The sequence below is a fragment of the Vigna umbellata genome, chromosome 1 (assembly GCF_029865625.1).
Source record: "Vigna umbellata cultivar VRB3 chromosome 1, Vumbellata_1.0, whole genome shotgun sequence".
Lineage (NCBI taxonomy): Eukaryota > Viridiplantae > Streptophyta > Magnoliopsida > Fabales > Fabaceae > Vigna > Vigna umbellata.
In genome coordinates, this window is record NC_142165.1 from 12,917,450 (window position 1) to 12,933,473 (window position 16,024).

At 31.1% G+C, this 16,024-nt stretch overlaps 2 protein-coding genes across 2 annotated transcripts; both read left to right on the top strand.

The window, feature by feature from the left end:
* Positions 1-4,061: 4,061 nt before the first annotated feature.
* LOC124821551 (uncharacterized) lies at positions 4,062-5,946 on the top strand. The gene is made up of 3 exons (XM_047293455.2): positions 4,062-4,758; positions 4,938-5,441; positions 5,529-5,946. The coding sequence occupies exons 1-3, from the start codon at positions 4,301-4,303 to the stop codon at positions 5,734-5,736; spliced, it is 1,170 nt and encodes a 389-aa protein (XP_047149411.2). The 5' UTR covers positions 4,062-4,300; the 3' UTR covers positions 5,737-5,946.
* Positions 5,947-8,952: 3,006 nt separating this feature from the next.
* LOC124821643 (uncharacterized) lies at positions 8,953-15,058 on the top strand. Its single transcript, XM_088095602.1, has 7 exons — positions 8,953-9,334; positions 10,567-10,707; positions 10,809-11,174; positions 12,505-12,750; positions 13,232-13,324; positions 13,878-14,078; positions 14,541-15,058. The coding sequence occupies exons 1-7, from the start codon at positions 9,020-9,022 to the stop codon at positions 14,754-14,756; spliced, it is 1,578 nt and encodes a 525-aa protein (XP_087951728.1). The 5' UTR covers positions 8,953-9,019; the 3' UTR covers positions 14,757-15,058.
* The last annotated feature ends 966 nt before the right edge of the window (positions 15,059-16,024 follow it).

Genomic DNA, 16,024 nt, shown 5'->3' on the forward strand with positions numbered 1-16,024 from the left:
CAAACTGTATTCAATGTTTTCATGTACAATTAAATCCACTGCTATCTGCTTATAATAAGTGCTGGAGGGCCACACATAACTGTTAGGAAACTGGTAAATATTCAGTTTTCTTCACTCAGCCATCATAAAGTTACAGTCTTGAGATAAAACTAGTTTTCAGTGTATAAACAATGCAAACTTTATTTTACAAACTGATTTGATAAGATTGAGTTAAGTTTAAAGTCTGTTTAGTAATCCATTTTGTAGAATTCACTTAGATTTAAAGTATACTTTTTAACCATTTTTGGACATCTATTGAAATTCACATACACCTGTACATATAAGACCAAAACAATAGAAGTGATTTAGGAATATGAACTGGTACGCCAATGCTTCTGAAAAGTACATGCAATGCTAAGTAAATTGTAAGTTTTCAAAAGGAACGCATAATAATGGCAACTAAAAGCATATAAATTTGCTAAGACTGTATACTGACACGGTATTAGAAAGAACTGATCCAATTTATCATGTTATACCTTCTGTATCCGTCTGCATTCAGTGAAGGATCTTGACTTTTCTTAGATTTTAATGTTTTACAATGAGGTGAAGCCATTAACTTGCACTTTTCTTCTGAGATTTTAATGTGTGCCTAGGAATCGAATCCATTTATATGTAAGTGTAAGGAAAAAGAAATCATCAGTGCACAGTGTGATACTAATCTAGTCACAAAGACTAAGCTATTTGATAGAGTTTCGCTACATGAGCATCATACCATTCTATGGTGAATCCTTACTAATGGTTTATAAACAAATCATTGATCTCTAGATTTTTCAATCTCTTTACCGATTTGACTGTTTTCGGAAACTCTCACACACATCTGTGTAGTCTCTTTCTACCTCTAATGGATTATTCTCCATACTCTTTACAACATTGATCACTTGGCGTGAACATCACTGACAAGACTAAAGCTTTTAACAACCATGAAATCCAGACCCATAAGTAGATACATGGAAGCTCAAGACTCAAAATACAATAGGCTTAAGGAGACTCATGATCAGTGCAAGAACTAAATTAGTTTAGGAAACTTTACAAAAGATATATAGTAGCTAACTTAATGGAAGTGCAATTACACGATGGGGTCCAACATGTGGAGGCTCACATGAGAGAGGTGTTACTGACATTATTGCTTGCTTGCTTGGAGTGAAAAACAATATAAGATCAACAAACTTAGTTATGTTGCTTTTTCCTTTGTAAAAGGGTATAAATACTTTGGGGAAATGACAGAAGGTTTTGAGCTATCATTTGAGATGAGAAAACTTCTCTGCCAGGGTTCTTCCATGCACCATTTGATTTCTTAATTCTTACTATGACTCTTACTTTTGTTAGCTTCTCTGCTGCTTTGTAAACTGGCAGAAGGGAATGTTGGACGACAAACATGGTGTTCCATTGATGTTTGTAATAGAAACAATTTCAAACGTTAGTCCTTTGCATCCAGTTTTCTTCCAAAGTAGCTGCTGCATGTTGAATGCATTAATTGGTTTGCATAAAAATGTTGCGGTAGATGTGAGAGGTGTGAATTACAGAACTATTTCATGAAGCTACCTTAGAAGTTATAATGGACAGAACTCGTTAAATTATGAATTTTGTTTCTGGATCATACACATTCATACCCTATGAAGGTAACAGAATTCCATGAGTAATTGACAAGAAAACAGAAAGCAGACTCTGAAAAAGTTGACTCGTCGATCATTTTAATTAAAATAAAAATATAAAGCTATTTTAAAGATAACTTTTTTCATTTTAGATCTTATGTATTTTCTTCCTACATGTAATGTTTTCTTATTTGTGGTTTGACGTCTGAAAAAGAGATATATTTAACTCTCTGGTTTTACACATATTTAATATACCTAATAGATCGGTATGAGAATGATACACTAACAGCGCATATTTGGCATTAATGGATGATTTTAATTTTATGTTCAGGTGGTATCAAATGTATTGGATATATAAGTCATAAATGTATTGAATGAGTTGAAAAAAAAAATCCATGAAATAATTTGTTAAACTCAGAGATTTAATATATATATATATATATATATATATATATATATATATATATATATATATATATATATATATTTGTTATGACAATATAATTTTGGATGTGTTTTTTATCTCGGGAAAAAGGTTTTAGAAAATAAGAAAATGGAATTGATTTTAGGAGAAAAGTAAATTAAAACAATTAATTAAAAATATGGAGAATAGATTTTAATTGATTTGAGAGAGAGAGAGAGAGAAAATAATTATTTAAGGGTTTGGTTTTTTAAAATTGGTTATATAAAAGAATTTGAAAAAAAAATTGTTGTTATTATAAAAATAGCCTTTGTATAAAAATTGAATGAAAGATAGAAGAAAATTGGATGTTTTTTTTGGGTATGGGTATTTGTTCTTACGGAGATTTGGATATGATTATAGTATCTGAAGAAATATCATATATATTTCGAATTTCTAAACTCTATATAATATGTTATAAAATAAAATATAACAAAACTTATCAATAATACTGATATATTATTTAACTAGATTAATAATATATGACGTTGACATATGATATAAATGATATTTGTGAGATAATTGACACCACATATTTTATAATTGATTTAACTATGCGAATTTTGATATTTTGGTTGAGATTTAATTAAGTACGAGTTTAAATTCAACAATAAGAAAATAAAACAGTATATAAAGGTGAATACTCATTATTCTATTGTCTTCATATTTTAGGTAGAAAGTGTCAATTTCCTATATGATTAGACTCAGATATCATCGATGTTTGTATTTAAGGAATTACTCCTAACACCTCTCAGTCTGCAGAATCGCCACATCCTTTTTCTCACTCAGCTACCATGCACTGCATCCTTTCCCTTGCCATTTTCACTGCATACAACACCTTCACCTCCCATGTCAACATGTGTTGTCGTGCCAATATCGAGGAGGTGTAGAATATTTTTGAAATAAAAGAAAATAGTAAAGAAGTGCAGAAACACTTAGGATGGTGGAGAGAACAACATAATTGTATTCATTATTCCATTGTCTCCTATAAACCATTGTTATGTGTTCATGACATTTTAGAACATATGATTTATTTCATAATTTGTTATTCTTATAAAATACACAATAAACATATTTATATTTTCTAATACTTCATTTACCAGTTATAAGATTTGAATTTAAATAAACTACAAATAACTATCTAAACCTGTCCTTAGCAGTTTTCAAATTCACATGCCTCATTTATCAAGTCTTTGAAGTTAATTGTTATTTTGTTATCCTCAATTGCTTATTTAATGTTTATCTTCAATTCTTGATTCTTCTTTGACTAATATTTCACAAAAGACAATTAAATGATTTTTAAAGAATTATGTTTGTCTTATGCATCCATCTTATAAAGAAGTATTTGATAAAATTGTTCTTCGGCCATACCATTTCTATAGAATATAATCTCTATGATTTACAACCAATAAGACGTAAAATGCACGAGATGACACTTTTCAGCATTGGTCTTACTGATATCATTCTTATAATCTTTAAGCCCTATTATTAACCTTATTAACCTCCAATTCTATAATAATTCTCGATTTCTGAAATAATTTCTTTCCATATCCATGCCCTGAACACATATACTTTGATTTTTCTACTTATTTAGCTGAGTTTAATTAAGAAAAAACTATTCATTTGGTTTTTTTTTTATCTAAATAACATTATTTTTCCGAACAAAATTTCATCGGTGGAGCTTATCGAATATGAAAAGCTAAAAGCTTCAACTCCGTATTGTCCAATCATGTCGATGCCCCCACTTTCTCGGAAGCAGTATTTCATAAATCAACACTTGTCTTTACTCTACAAACTAATTTATTTAACGTAAGAAAAGTATTTATTTTACGGAGGATATCATAGACTTAACTTTGAATTTCTTGTATATAAAAAAGAATATATAAATAAAAGCATTTGAAATATAGTACGATGTTGGAATGTAATAAATAAAGAGAAGTTCTGCATTCTGTGGAGAAAGATAAAGCACAGAGGTATTGGATTCTGTCTGAAAGCATAATGACCAAAGGAACACCAAAAAAGACGACAACATGAAGGAACGAACAAGTAACAGTATTCAAAAACATCTTGATGGTACCTTAGACAATAAGTTCTCCGAACTTGCTTCAAAAACTTTAGTTACGCGCTTACTAAAGTGATGAGCAGAAGCTCCTATTTATGATGAGTCTGGAATTGCGAGAGTGGAAGGTGTGTGAGTGAGAGGCATAGCATGGAATCGGAACAGTGTCACGATGTTTATCTGAGTTTGAAAGGGAAAATCCACTACGGCTTCGGCGGAAATCTGTACAACGCGCTGCGGAAGAAGGGGTTCGAGACTATGATGAACAAAGAGGGAATGCAGAGTGGTTCCCAAGATTCACCCTTTCTTCTGAGAGCAATCGAGCAATCTAGAATCTCGATCGTTGTTTTCACCGAAGACTACCCACGTTACACTTGGTGTCTGAAGGAGCTTGTCAAGATTGTCGAGTGTATGGAGACCAAGAACCAATTGGTTTTCCCAATCTTCTACAAAGTCAAACCCTACAACGTCAGGGAACAGAAGAAATCCTACTTCAATGCCTTTGCCAGACACGACAAGAAGTTCGGGAAGGACTCCGACGAAGTCCGCAAATGGCGGTCTGCTATGTCTCGAGTCGCCAATTTGCCTGGACTCATCGCTCGATCTGGGTACGTAAACTTTTCTAACTCAAATCCAAAACAACTTGCATCAGTAGGGTTATTTTAGTTCATTCAACACTCACATTTGATGTGTCAAAGTCATACATTATTTGTTTGTTAAAGTACTAGGTTGTGCAATTAATAAAACTTGCGTTGTGGTGTGTTGTGTTGTGATCTTAATCTGATAGGTATGAATATGAGCATCTTGAAAAGGTTGTGGAAATGGTGACTCGATCCTTGTCTCGGTACGATATCTTTATCAGTTTTAGGGGACCAGATACTCGTTACTCCTTCACGGGTTTTCTGTATCAAGCACTGTCCCGAGAGAGATTCAAAACCTTCATGGATGCCGAAGAGTTGAAAGACGGGGACAAAATTCCATCGGCTATTACTGAAGCCATCGAATCGTCAAGGCTATCCATTGTTGTTCTTTCTGAAAACTACGCAGATTCTTCGTCGTGTCTTGATGAACTTGACACCATCATGAAGTGTATGAAGACCAAGAATCAGTTAGTTTGGCCAATATTTTACAGAGTGGAACCCACCACAGTAAGGAATCAAAAGAACACTTATCACCAAGCCATGGCTGAACACGAACAAAGATATGGACGTGACTCTAGTAAGGTGTCGAAATGGAGACAGAATTTGTCTGAAGTTGCTGACTTGAAAGGATTCCCTCTTCAACGTGATGAGTAAGTGTTACATTTTCCTTTACTTGAAGGGGACAATAATCGTTGAACAGATAAATTAAAATTGATTTTTGTTTGTTTATTTTGTAGGTATGAATATAAAGTGGTGGAGGAGATTGTGACAAAAGCCATTGAGAATGATAATGGAAGATACTCCCATGTAACAAGTCTTGACTTGAGTGGCATGAACAATGGTGATGAAAATGAGTTGGCTAGTTCGAGTCCTAGTACTAGCAGGAATCAACACACCACTGACAATGATGATGAAGATTGTTCCTCTGAATTAAGTGTGGGCTAGAAGGAAAACTTCTTACTTCTTTTTACAGGGCCAAAGTTAAAAAAGGTGTAGTAAGTAATCTGATATATAGATATACTGTATTCTGATAGCATTTTCTACAAAGTATATATATAGTTTGTGTGTGTATAATGATAACACTTTTTGTAAGAGTAAAGAGTTGTGTTACTGCATATTTTTAGATAATATTAGTTTCTAGCCCTTGATCTTTAATTCCTCTGTTCCTTACTTGCACCATAGGCACAATATTTATCTGTGATACTATTTTTTTAATAGACAACTAATCTCTCATATCTTGAGTTAAATTTCTCAATTTTTCAACTGATAAAATATTTTGAAAACTCAAAAATTAAAAAACTACTTTGAACATAATTAACCATTAAAATTGGTATTAAGCTAAAAAGAAATAATATAACACATAAATCTCGTTAATTGCATTATAATTTTATACTATAGGATGACAATGTGAATGAAACGAAAAGCCATAATCTACATAATTTTTACTAGAAAGGTGACAATAATTGTAATGTAATATTTATATCAGGTGCTGATTTCTTTGTCTCATCAATGGCTTTTTTTGGTGGACATAACAATGATAGCTCCTCTTGGAGAGTAGTTGCTAAATTGTTTAGCTTTTGTGGCTACTTGCAGACAAAATTGTGATGAGATATGGCGAATCAAAATCAAAATATGTTACTTGCACGATTAGCCAACCGTGGCAGCAGTTTTGAATGAACTGATAAAGGAAAAATATATATAATAGGGATAAAATAATTATACAAGTAAAATAATCTTAAAAAGTAATTTTTTATATTTATAAAACAAAAGAGAAAAAATAAAAAAATAGTATTATTATTATGTATATAATAATATATAATGGTGGAAGGGGAATATACCAAAACCTCGTATGCTTCAAACAAATCATTATATTCAAACAAATCATGTTCAACATGCCTTGTTATAAGATGTTCACCATGATTGATTATATGGAGCTTTTTGATTAAACAATTCCTCGGATTAATTAGCATTGTCATTATAGTTTTTAATTAGTAACCATTGTTTTAGGTTAAGCATTTTTGACAATATCTTATTATATTATTATTAGCACTAATAATTTGATCTCTTGGTGGTAGTACCACAGTATTTTTGGGTAGAAGTACATTGAAAACAATGTAATTATTAGTTAATATCGCACTCATTTACCTGCGATTTTTTTTTTATTTTTTTAACTTAAATATGTTTTTCCTCTTTAAATTACAATAAAATATTATATTTTATCTTTAAATTAAATTACAAAAGAATTTAGTTATACATTGATGTAAAACATATTTTCTAATAAATGATAGGTGGAATTTTTTTTATGTGACAAAATTTATAGTGAATTAACATATAGTTAGAAAAAATCATTTATATGACTTTTTTTTATAGTGGGCTAATATAAAGAAAAAAATGTTTTATACGACTTCTATAAATTAAAAATAAAATACTTTATAATTTAATTTAGAAATAAATCATAACATTACAAATGTAGAAATGAATTACTTTATAATTTAATTTAGAAATAAACCATAACATTTTATAGTAGTTATGAAATGAAAATTCATATTTAATCTTTATTTTCTATAAATACACAAAAAGTGTAATATAATATATTTTCCAAGTAGAGTATTTTTCATATAATAAATGAAATTTTATAATAAATTATAATATAATTTTCCCGTATGAAAAAAAAGTTTTATATAACTTTCCTATAAAGACAAAATAATTTATAATTAAATTTAAGAACGAGATACAATTTTTTATAATGATTTAGGGAGAAAAAGAGATACATAATATATATATATATATATATATATATATATATATATATATATATATATATATATATATATATATATATATATATATATATATATGAAAAAAACATATGATATACAGATTAAAATTTTTATTTCTTTTAATCTAAGCTCATTGAAATTAAATTGTAAGGTAAAAATTATCTTTAATTATATACCAACGAACATTCGTATGTGGATCCTTAAATCTAACAAACTTTTTTAAGATAATAAGAAATAAATTTAAACTAACTCATTCTACAAACTCACTTGAAAAAGAAAATTCTTCCACTCATATACTATAATAATCAGAAGGTAAATTTAAGTTTAATTCATCTTATAAGATAAATTATTAAAATAGATGTTATCTTTATTTATATACTATATATATATATATATATATAGTATGAATATAAGATCTTCAACATTTTATTACTAATTATATGTACATACTTGGTGATATGTACATAAGTATGCGAGTATAAACTATATAACACATCAATTAAACATAAAATTTTACAAAATTAATATATATAACTTCTAAAAAACCATAAACATCCAATAATTATTATGTAAATCCATTATTATAACTTATAAATATTGTCTCATTCTATCACATAACTAAAATAGTTTAACATACATATAAAGCGAAATTGTTTAAATTTAATTATTATATAACATATTATATATATAACTCTTGATTGGTATTTTTGTTGGTTACTTTCCAAAACGTTATAGAATATAAAACACGTTGTTGGATCATTGATTGAGTGATCATAGCTTCAGACATGTTCTCACATGCCTAATAAATGATACGCATCCGGTTTAAGTGACAAGGATCATCCTTCCCAAAGGATATAAGTTTAAAGGAAATAAATAAGTTTTAAAGGAATAATCGAAATATTTTAAAAGAAATAAACTTAGAAATAATTGAAGGAAATAAGTTTTAAAGGAATATAATAAAATGAATAATGAAAGTTACTGCTTTCTTTATAAACTTTTTTATTTGTAAACTTTTAAAAGAATATAAATATAATAAAATTTATATACAATCCAGAGCTTACCTTAGTTTACCTAATTTACAGCTTTTATTTGTAAACTAACTTCAGCAAGTAATATACATATATCTGCATTGAATTAAGATGGTTGACCAACAAAAGTTTTGTTGTCGTTTTTTATTCTTCGCCCTATGTTATAAAATTACAATAAAATTTAATAAAGAGTGTGTTAAAAGGGTCTGTTGATATGATATCACTTCTGGAAATATTACTAGGTAAAAATTCTGTATTTAATTAAATAAAATAAACATAAATATTTAATATATATATATATATATATATATATATATATATATATATATATATATATATCCAATGATTTTTGATCCAAAGAAAATGGTTTGAGGAACAGAGTTGACTCTCCAAAGCCATTTGTTCAGCTTCGATCGTGCCATGGCGAAGAAGAAGGTAGCGTGGCTGCTGCTGCTGCTCCTGATATCGGTGTCCGTGCCGGGCCTCCAAGTTTGGGCCCTGAAACCGCCGTTTCACCTGCGAGATGTGCTTCCGCTGCTGCCGAGGCAGGTATCGTGGCCCATCATGACCCGCCTCCACAGCGCCGTGGATATCCTCCCCGTCTTTGTCGGCGCCGCCTCTTCTCCGGACAACGTTCTCGAGTGGAAGGGCGCCTGCTTCTACGAGAACAAAGCATGGATGGTGTTTCACAACAAGAGCAAAACTGAATATGGCGGCGGAACCCTTCACATTAAGGTTGCTTTCTCTTCTGTTTCAATCTCAAGTTTTGGAAATCTGGGTCACTTCTTTGTGCCAAAAAAAAAATCAAATTTTATTTGACAAGTTTTGTTGACTTGTTTGTTGTTGTGAATTTCTATTCGCTCCTCATGTCTGGCACTCTATTGGGTGTTCATCGCTTAGGTTTTACCCTATCAATCTCAGAATTGAAACCAATTAAGTTGGCTTGAAATTTGGACCTATTTTGATCCAATTTGAACCAAACCAATTAAATTCAACGGTGACGGGATCGGTTGTGGTTTACGAACCCTAACCAAGCCAATTATATTATTTTTTTATTATTAGTTATTATGCCTGGAGTTTTATGATAATCTAATTATTAAAAATATATTGTTTTTACCTCTTAGTGACACAGATATGTTTGAATTTTTGGACAATCATGTATTTTTTTCATCTGTTTAAAATAGAATTTTATATTTCTGTGTAGCATAGGACGTGATTGATTTGAATCGAATCCATCCATTCGCTGGTATGGTTCAGGTGTGAAAAAATTTGGAAAATGAAAACTAATCCAAATCAATAAAAAGATTGGTTCTGATTTTATTTTCCTCTAAACCTGATCCAAACTTACCCATAAGATTAACAATAGATGTACTATTAGAGTAATGTCATTCTCTCAATAAATGTTATTACTTTTATTGAGACAAACAGCGTAATTAATTTAGAGATAAATTAAAGTTTAAATAATTCATATTTCATTGAAAATTGCGAACGTCAATCAATTTTTTTTTTTTCTGAAAAGCTAAAACTGCAGTAATTAAGATAGTCGGTAAAAGACTATGTGAACTTCGATTGATGAAACTGTGAGCCTGAAAGATACTTAAGACCAGACATATCTTCATATCGCTTGGTTAAGGGAAATTCGTCATATTCATTAGTGTTTTGTTGTTTTTTTTATGGTTTAACTAATCAGTCCCAATAGCCAACTTTTCTTTCAGTCCCTTAAAAATGTTTTCTGAATATTAGAATGCGTAGATTATGTTATGCGATTGAAGCGTAATTTGGTGGATGTTGGTCATTTGAAAGGTTCAGAAATCTGCCTCTGGTGGTTCTTTTATACTGCATTAGAGGAGTTAAGAAAAGTTATTGAATGTCAGTATTTTGCATTTGTTTTCTCCCTCTCTATCTGTGTCTGTACGGATTTGGGATTCAGCGGGAGCTGATTGATTTATACCTATGCGCTGATCTAGGTTAGCAATGCTCACAGTTGGACGTGCATGGATCTTTATATTTTTGCTACCCCATATCGTGTAACATGGGATTACTATTTCCTGGCCCGGGAGCATACACTTGAGATCAAAGCATGGGAAGGAAAAGCTGAGTATGATTATGTAAGTGGCTTTCTTTGTTTTGTAGACTGTCACTAAGTAGTGTTTCTTGAAACTCGGAACACATTTTTGTTTCAGAGATCCTTAACCTCTTTTGCAAACAGGTGAAAAACCATGGATTATCAATTTTCCTCTTGCAAGCTGGGATGTTGGGGACCCTTCAAGCGCTTTGGGAGGTGTTCCCTCTATTTTCAAATACTGGATGGGGCGAGAACTCCAATATTAATTTTTTGGAGAAACATATGGGATCTTCTTTTGAAGTGCGCCCTCAGCCTTGGGTTACAAATGTCAGTGCTGATGACATCCATTCTGGAGATTTCCTTGCTGTTTCAAAAATACGAGGTCGGTGGGGTGCTTTTGAGACTCTAGAAAAGTGGGTTAGTGGAGCTTATGCTGGTCACACTGCTGTTTGCCTAAGAGACGCCAATGGGAAGCTCTGGGTTGGAGAGTCGGGACATGAAGATGAAAAGGTAAAATGTCTAACTTGCTTTACATGTACTGGTTCTGCGCAAGATTTATTATATATTTCATTGCATTGTTCTCAATATCATACGAATCACGATAAAGAAACGTACAATTTGATTCGAGCAGCTCGTGACTTGAATCCTTGAGCGAGTGTTTGGTGTTCCAATTGCCCCATGGATAGTAGGAATCACATAAGAATTGCAGGTTGCACATGAACATTGATTTTGGTGCAAGCAACCACGCACCAAACTAGTTTGGATCATTGTATCCTGTTCATGTTTTCCACTCATTTTTCACTTCAATCAATCCCAGGGAGGCCCCATTGTATCCTTTTCATGGTTTTCGGTCGTTTTTCTTGTCTTCTAGTCTTCTTTGCCTCTTCCAGTCTGGCCAACTTGCTAGTTTGTTGGTCCCTTGTTCTCTGGGGTGACCATACTGTTGAACTTGAGGAGTCATTGATCGTTTGTCCTTGTGGCTGTTATGATTTGGAAATCTTAATTGTTTTGTAGCTTATATCTCACTCTGTCATCTATCTGACTTCAAAATGCTAATATATGATATGGGAATATATATATATGTATGTATATATGTATGTATGTATGTATGTTTTTAATTTTGATCTTTGTAAATTTTTTTTGGTTTTGGTTCTTGTTATTTTATTTTAATCCCTCTAATATTTATTTTCTTGTTTTTTCTCGTTATTTGCTTTTAGTCCCTTTGATTAAGGGGCTAATTCATAGTGAAAAAAAAATTATAAGGAATAAAACAAAAATAAATAAATATTTTACAGAGACTAAAACAAACTAACAGGTACTAAAAAAAATAGAAGGACCCAAAAATAAATGAAAAAATCATAGGGACCAAGCTAAAAAACATGACTATATTTCAAGAACTAAAATTGAATTTTAGTCTTATGGTTCAATTTGCGATCTGTAACACAGATCTTCCAATTCACGATTTTTACATTGATTCAACTATCATGCTTCATAGTCATTTCATGATTATTTCATTAATGTTTTATATTTTCAACCTTGGAAAGTAATATTTCTGGAGTCCTATGAAATTTTAGGTTTTTATATAATTTAAAAATAGTTTTTTAAGTTTCATAAGTTAACCATGTTATAATCAGAAAACAAGATTATGCTAAATTTAAGTTTGAAAAAGTTATTAAAATCAATGCATATCATGTTAACGTATATAGATTTTCTTTTATGACAAATAATTCATTGTGGTAGTTTGATTGTTCGGTGATGGTAAAAGTACAGTGGTTTGTCAACTCCTCAGCTGCAGTCAAGTTGCTAGCTTTATATTTCCTTCCTCATCTTTTGTTTGCAGGGAGAAGATATAATTGCTTTGATGCCATGGGAAGAATGGTGGGACTTTGAACTGACTAAAGATGATTCCAATCCCCACATTGCATTGCTTCCGTTGCACCCTGACTTGCGTGCCAGGTTTAATGAGTCTGCCGCATGGGAGTATGCACTGAGCATGATAGGAAAACCTTATGGTTACCATAACATGATCTTCAGTTGGATTGACACTTTAAATGGAAACTATCCGCCACCCTTGGATGCTAACGTGGTATTGATTTAATCAGTTCTGCATGAATTTCATTTTATCTGTGTTAACACTAGATTCAACTATATTGAGTTTTTGCACCTTTATGCCAAACTGGACCATTTTTTTTCCTACAATTTTCTAACAATTGTATGAATTATTTCAAAGAGAGAATAAATAAACCACCTTACTATCTTGCAGAAGTTCAACACGAACCTTGTACTAAATTGTTTAAATAGTATAAACTTTTGTTTGAATTAGAGTACCACAGGTTCATGTAGCTTTATGTATTGTGTGGCCACAAAGGAAGACCATTGTTATTCAAGAAAATGTTCATTCTCATAAAGAAAAAAATGATGGATAGATTCACAAAATGTGGTACCGATTATTGACTGTGTGGTCTCTATCTTCTGCCCGTGCCATCTTTTCTTTGTTTTAGCCACATGCTACATAGCTTAATGATTTATGAATGAGTCTTTGGAGCATTTATTTTATTGCTATGCAGGTTGCTTGCGTTATGACAATTTGGAATCAACTCCAACCTGAGTATGCAGCAAATATGTGGAATGAAGCCCTGAACAAAAGACTTGGAACTGAAGTATGCTGCAATCTTGTTTCTTGCTCTAATACACACACTTGAAAAAGGAGAATAATAAGAATTTTTTTTTCTGAAAATGTTCTATAATTTGACATATATATATGCTAAACTTAGCTAAATTAGTGCTCTGAAACTGAAATCTCTTAAATGTGGAAACTAGAAATTTAAATAGTACACAAAGCTAAGTGGACAATATTCAAATGTTACAAAAATTTAACATTTTATTCTCACTTTCCTGGCAAAATTATGATACACAATCTAAACATTTTTGGCTTCTGATACTGAATTTTATTCTATTATCTAGCATAAGTGATAAGATGCTCGTGATGCGATCAATACCATTTATATATATATATATATATATATATATATATATATATATATATATATATATATATATATATATATATATGATTATTCGAGGTATTCTTGAACCTTGATATAACATATGACAGACTAGGCATCTCATTCTTTTATAACTGCTTTGTCATGATATGAAATTTCCCCTTAGTTAAAATAAGTGAACCATGTAGCCTTTTTTCTGTTTCTACAGGGACTTGACCTTCCAGAAGTTTTAGTAGAAGTTGAAAAGCGTGGATCATCTTTTGATGAACTGCTGACAATTCCTGAACAGGATGATTGGGTCTATAGTGACGGGAGGTCAACATCTTGCATTGCTTTTATACTTGAGATGTACAAGGAGGCAGGGCTGTTCGATCCAATTGCTAGTTCTGTTCAAGTGACAGAATTTACGGTGAGAGTTTGCTAGGAAGTTTTTTGGACAGCAATACTCAGGCTTTTTAATTTACTCATACACAAAATTTTACTCAAGTAATTTACTGTCATACCCTTATGTGGAATAATAAAACCATTAGGCTCAAATATTTGAATTAAGTACAGTAGTTTACAATTTGTATAGTCCACAAACTTTAGGAATTTTTCCTTTACTCCAAAATCCACATGATTAGATGGGAAATAGAAATGGGAGGAGATGGATTTTGTCTTCTTATTTCAGCTCCAAAATTTTGAACCAAACATGGGATTTCTTTAAAAATCCTTCTCCTCTTCAACCAAACGCCACTTAGGTAAATTTGCGAGGTGAAATGAGGTTATTTAGCAAGGTTGATATTAGTTCATGATACAAGTTAAAACACTTCATTATTGTAGTTTCTTGACCAGGCGCATATGGAGCTTAATTTTTTTGCAATAAATGCAGATAAAAGACGCTTACATTCTCAATTTTTTTGAGAACAATTCTAGTCGCTTACCAAAATGGTGTAATGATGGAGACACTGTGAAGCTTCCTTATTGTCAAATTAAAGGCAAGTATCGAATGGAATTACCTGGATACAACACCATGCAACCATACTCTCATATGAATGAAAGGTGCCCGTCTCTTCCTCCTAAGTATTCCAGAACCAAGGATTGCTAGCACTCTTCATTTTTTTTGCTCTAATCCTAGGGCGATTACATCATCAGATTATTTCGTCTTCTAGACTTGGATTGCTTAGGAGACGCCAAATGAATTCTTGTTGTATCCATTTGCATGTTAGAAAAAAGTCAAACAATTCGATATTGCGTGTAAATATATATTCTTGGAACTTATGTTAGACATTCACGCAATCTGGATCATCTATGTACCTAAAGTAAACAGTGTAAATATATGTGACTTGAATATCTGTATTTCCTGCAAATTAAATTTGAATAAGTTTCATATGTAATTTTTTTTTATAAGCCTTGCATCTGCATTTTTTTTGTCTGTTAAATGAGTTTGGCATCTGTGAATGAATTGAGAACTTCAAGATTTTGCCGTAGCAATTGTTGTTTGCTCCAATTCAGCACTTTGAATGTAAAACTTGTAGGCTCACCCTTTTATTGGAATTAAAATGTGAGTTAAAGATGTACCGAAGTATAAAAAGCAATATTTTAAATTAAATCATTGGTCAAGACATTAGTTCAAAGTTTAATGGTTAAATCCATGTGGAATCCATATTAATAAAATTATCTGTAACAATTAAAAATACTTGAAATAATATTAATAGTATATAATATCGTAACTTTGTGATGCTAAAAACTAAAATAATACATAAATTTATAAGTGTTTAACATTTAAAAGTTTAAATAAATTTATGTGTCATACTTAAATTGAAATCTCAATAATACGTATTAATGTTTGTAAAAAAAAGTGTGGAATAAAAGAAGAAAACGACTGATATTTTAAGTTGATTTTTGTTTTAGTTGAGAAAAAAGTTATAATTGTGATTTTTTTAACCTGTTTTTTAGCAAATTGATTGGTTTTTGTGATTTAGTTTGATAATGACTATGTGCATGACTAATGGTATGCCTGAACTGAATTTGACAGGACGCTCAGAATGATGGTAATGTTTGGGTCCTGAGTATCTTGATAGAAGAGATTAAGTAAAATATAAGCGAAAAAGTTTCATAGGTTTATTGTTTTAGATTGGTCTTGAGTGTTTCGGTAGAAATGATAACTAACATATAAAGGAAGAAGTCTCAAATTTATTTAGGTTGAGTGTGCTGTCATATTCTTTTATAAGGTTTGTTTGTGTTCCATTGGTAAGAATCTCTTCAGTTTTATCTCCGCAAATTTTCAGAGTTTATATTTTTTGTACTGATAATCTCTGCTATGGTTGGTGCAGTCTTGATTAGACAGAAATTTTTAAGAAATTTTTCCATTTA

Bases quoted from the DNA above. Each gene is read 5' to 3' on its own strand.
- LOC124821551 (XM_047293455.2), top strand. From the start codon at position 4,301: ATGGAATCGGAACAGTGTCACGATGTTTATCTGAGTTTGAAAGGGAAA. The intron at 4,759-4,937 runs GTACGTAAACTT...TTAATCTGATAG, and splicing joins GGACTCATCGCTCGATCTGG to GTATGAATATGAGCATCTTG. The intron at 5,442-5,528 runs GTAAGTGTTACA...TTTATTTTGTAG, and splicing joins TTCCCTCTTCAACGTGATGA to GTATGAATATAAAGTGGTGG.
- LOC124821643 (XM_088095602.1), top strand. From the start codon at position 9,020: ATGGCGAAGAAGAAGGTAGCGTGGCTGCTGCTGCTGCTCCTGATATCG. The intron at 10,708-10,808 runs GTAAGTGGCTTT...TTTTGCAAACAG, and splicing joins GAAAAGCTGAGTATGATTAT to GTGAAAAACCATGGATTATC. The intron at 12,751-13,231 runs GTATTGATTTAA...ATTGCTATGCAG, and splicing joins CACCCTTGGATGCTAACGTG to GTTGCTTGCGTTATGACAAT.